Genomic DNA, 2,601 nt, shown 5'->3' on the forward strand with positions numbered 1-2,601 from the left:
CTACAAATGCTCTGACTTCTCCATTGCACTAAGGAGGTATGTAGGCACAAGATGTTATGTCTTGCCGAACAAACTTTTGTAAATATCATTTCTTCTTTTATTTCTTTCTTTTTTAGCAAACAAAAATGGTTTTACCATAACACAAATTTTGAAAAGGTTCTTGTGGAGTACCACAGATGTAAGGGTGCTAACACTTTCCCTTTGCATAACCAACCCCTGTATCCATATTTTCTCATTGTGGGTTTTTTCGAGTTTTTTCTCTTTCCTCTTTTGGAAACAATAAAGTTCGGTGCGATTCTTGATTTTTATGAGTTAAGTTAATCAATGACTTAACCTAAAATTTTCCGCCGCTACGATAAGAATTTAAAGAAAATAATTTTCTTAAACACAATGCATATTAATATATAAAAAGTGGCCCAGTCAAAATTTTCATTCTCTATTTTACTATTTGAAATAATTAAACATAGATTACGTGTTTGGTTAGTTCTAAGTTATTTGTCATGCATTCTATTTTTTAAAAAGTTATCATCAAAAGTATTTGGTCCGTAGGATGGCCTAATCGGTCAAATGTTTCAAGCCCCTCTCGGTGGCAGTTACAGAGGATCAAACTGTGGTCCTCCTTATCGAGTTTAGTGTTTATCACCACTGAACCAACTAACGGCCTGATTTTTTCTTGTCTTATCTAATTTTTTTTCAATAAGCAATTGTATTAAGAAATCGCACTAGGGGTGCAACCCTTACAACACACACAACATTACAAATCATTAAAACAAGCCAATGGTAACTTGAACATGATTACATTTTGGTAAATCGTTTCCTAATGAAGCATGACTTCAGATTATAGTTGATTTAATTTTTTTATTTAATTGTGACACCCTTGTGTAAATGTTTTACTCTGATTATTTTATTAATTGTCGCGAGGTTTAGAAGGGTGTTACAATAGTAGTATCAGAGCATAGTCGATCGTTGTGACCAGAGTCTTGGTGTCAAATATTCCCTTGTATGTGAATAGTGCGAGTTATCAGTGTCGATACTTTTGGTGCTAATGGAATTGTTTTGTGATTAGCAGAACAATGGGTGAAAGAGGAGAAAGAAACGATGATGCTATCGCTGAGGCTTTGGGCATGATTGCTCGTGTGCTGGGAGGAAATGCTGATGGAGCTGGGATCGGTGCTGACAGGTAATTGGGGAGTTTTGAGAGGAACAATCCTCCATTATTCAAGGGAACTCACGATCCAGAAGGTGCTCAGAAGTGGCTGAAGGAAATTGAAAGAATCTTCAGAGTCATTGATTGTGCTGAGAACCTGAAAGTGAGGTATGGTACTCCATTTTCATTTGTTAAGGAGTGCTAAATTAAATACTTCAATTTTTTTTACCCCTAATTCCCCTTTGTCAAAAGGTAAAATTACATTCTTCCAACTTACCCAAAGAATCTTCCTCTTCTCTTCCACCCCATCCCCAAACAAAAAATTGCGTTGGATCCTATTAAACTCTTTCACCTCCTTCTTTGGAATTTTGTAAAAAGACATAGTGAATATGGTCAAAGAAGAAATAATAGACTTCAATAGAGTAATCCTACCTCCCAAATTGAGGAAGCGGTTTTTACAACCCCCCAACCGATTCTTCATTTTCACCAATAGAGGATTCCAAGTCGTATCCTTCCTAGGATCAAAACCAATGGGAATACCAAAGAAATAAAATTTTCTCTCCTCCACTTTACAAGAACCGGTGCGGCTTCCAAAAACGGACCCCTTGAATTAATACCTATCAATTTAGTTTTATGACAATTAATTCCAAGGCCCGACACAATTTCAAATGCTTGAATCACCGTCTTAATCGCCCAAACATGCTTCCACGTCTCTTCTCCCACAAGTAAAGTATCATATGCAAATTGAAGATTTTCCACCCAACAAGAACCTTTTATGGATAAATCCCGAACGTCAATGAATTTCCTCACTAACCCCAAAAGACCTTCCGCATCTAAAACATAAAGAAAAGGTGAGAGGGGGTCACTCTGTCTCAACCCTCGGATCACTTCGAATTCTTTGGTACAACCACCATTAACAAGAACCGACATCTTACTATTAAAAACCAATAAATCAATCCATCCCATCCATCTTCCCCCAAAACCCATCCTTTCCATCATATACCGCCAATAACTTCAACTAACTTTATCATAAGCCTTCTCGAAATCCACTTTAAAAAGCACACAATATCTTTCTTATTTTCTATCATAATCCACCACTTCATTCGCCACAATAAGGAAGAAGATTAACACAATTTAGTTCGCTACTTCTTGGTGTATATGGATTATGTGAAATGCAATAATCTTTGATAATGTTTCTTATAGTTTTGATAAGGTGTATTTCAATATTTTGTATTTTTTTTTAGTTGATTAGGTAGTTCTAATCCGCTTTCGCCTCCTAGTTTCTACGATTGGTATAAAGTACCAATGGATTGTTTCAATCATGTGTAGCTTCTTTGTATTATAATGGGTGCACCCCTAGTGCGAGTTCTTATAATCAATTGCCTATTAAAAATAAAGTACTTTGTTGTCATCAAAACTCAAGGAGTATTAATAGATTTGTTCTTACGACAATT

At 35.8% G+C, this 2,601-nt stretch overlaps 1 protein-coding gene across 1 annotated transcript; it reads right to left on the reverse strand.

Annotated features, from left to right (window-relative positions):
* Positions 1 to 1,602: 1,602 nt before the first annotated feature.
* On the reverse strand, positions 1,603 to 2,143 carry LOC131641918 (uncharacterized). Its single transcript, XM_058912215.1, has 2 exons — positions 1,721 to 2,143; positions 1,603 to 1,662 (listed from the first exon to the last, which is right to left on the reverse strand). The coding sequence occupies exons 1-2, from the start codon at positions 2,141 to 2,143 to the stop codon at positions 1,603 to 1,605; spliced, it is 483 nt and encodes a 160-aa protein (XP_058768198.1).
* Positions 2,144 to 2,601: the final 458 nt, after the last annotated feature.

The sequence above is a fragment of the Vicia villosa genome, unplaced genomic scaffold, assembly GCF_029867415.1.
Source record: "Vicia villosa cultivar HV-30 ecotype Madison, WI unplaced genomic scaffold, Vvil1.0 ctg.004267F_1_1, whole genome shotgun sequence".
Taxonomy (NCBI): domain Eukaryota; kingdom Viridiplantae; phylum Streptophyta; class Magnoliopsida; order Fabales; family Fabaceae; genus Vicia; species Vicia villosa.

Bases quoted from the DNA above. Each gene is read 5' to 3' on its own strand.
- LOC131641918 (XM_058912215.1), bottom strand. From the start codon at position 2,143: ATGGAAAGGATGGGTTTTGGGGGAAGATGGATGGGATGGATTGATTTA. The intron at 1,663-1,720 runs GTAAAGTGGAGG...TTTTGATCCTAG, and splicing joins TGGAAGCCGCACCGGTTCTT to GAAGGATACGACTTGGAATC.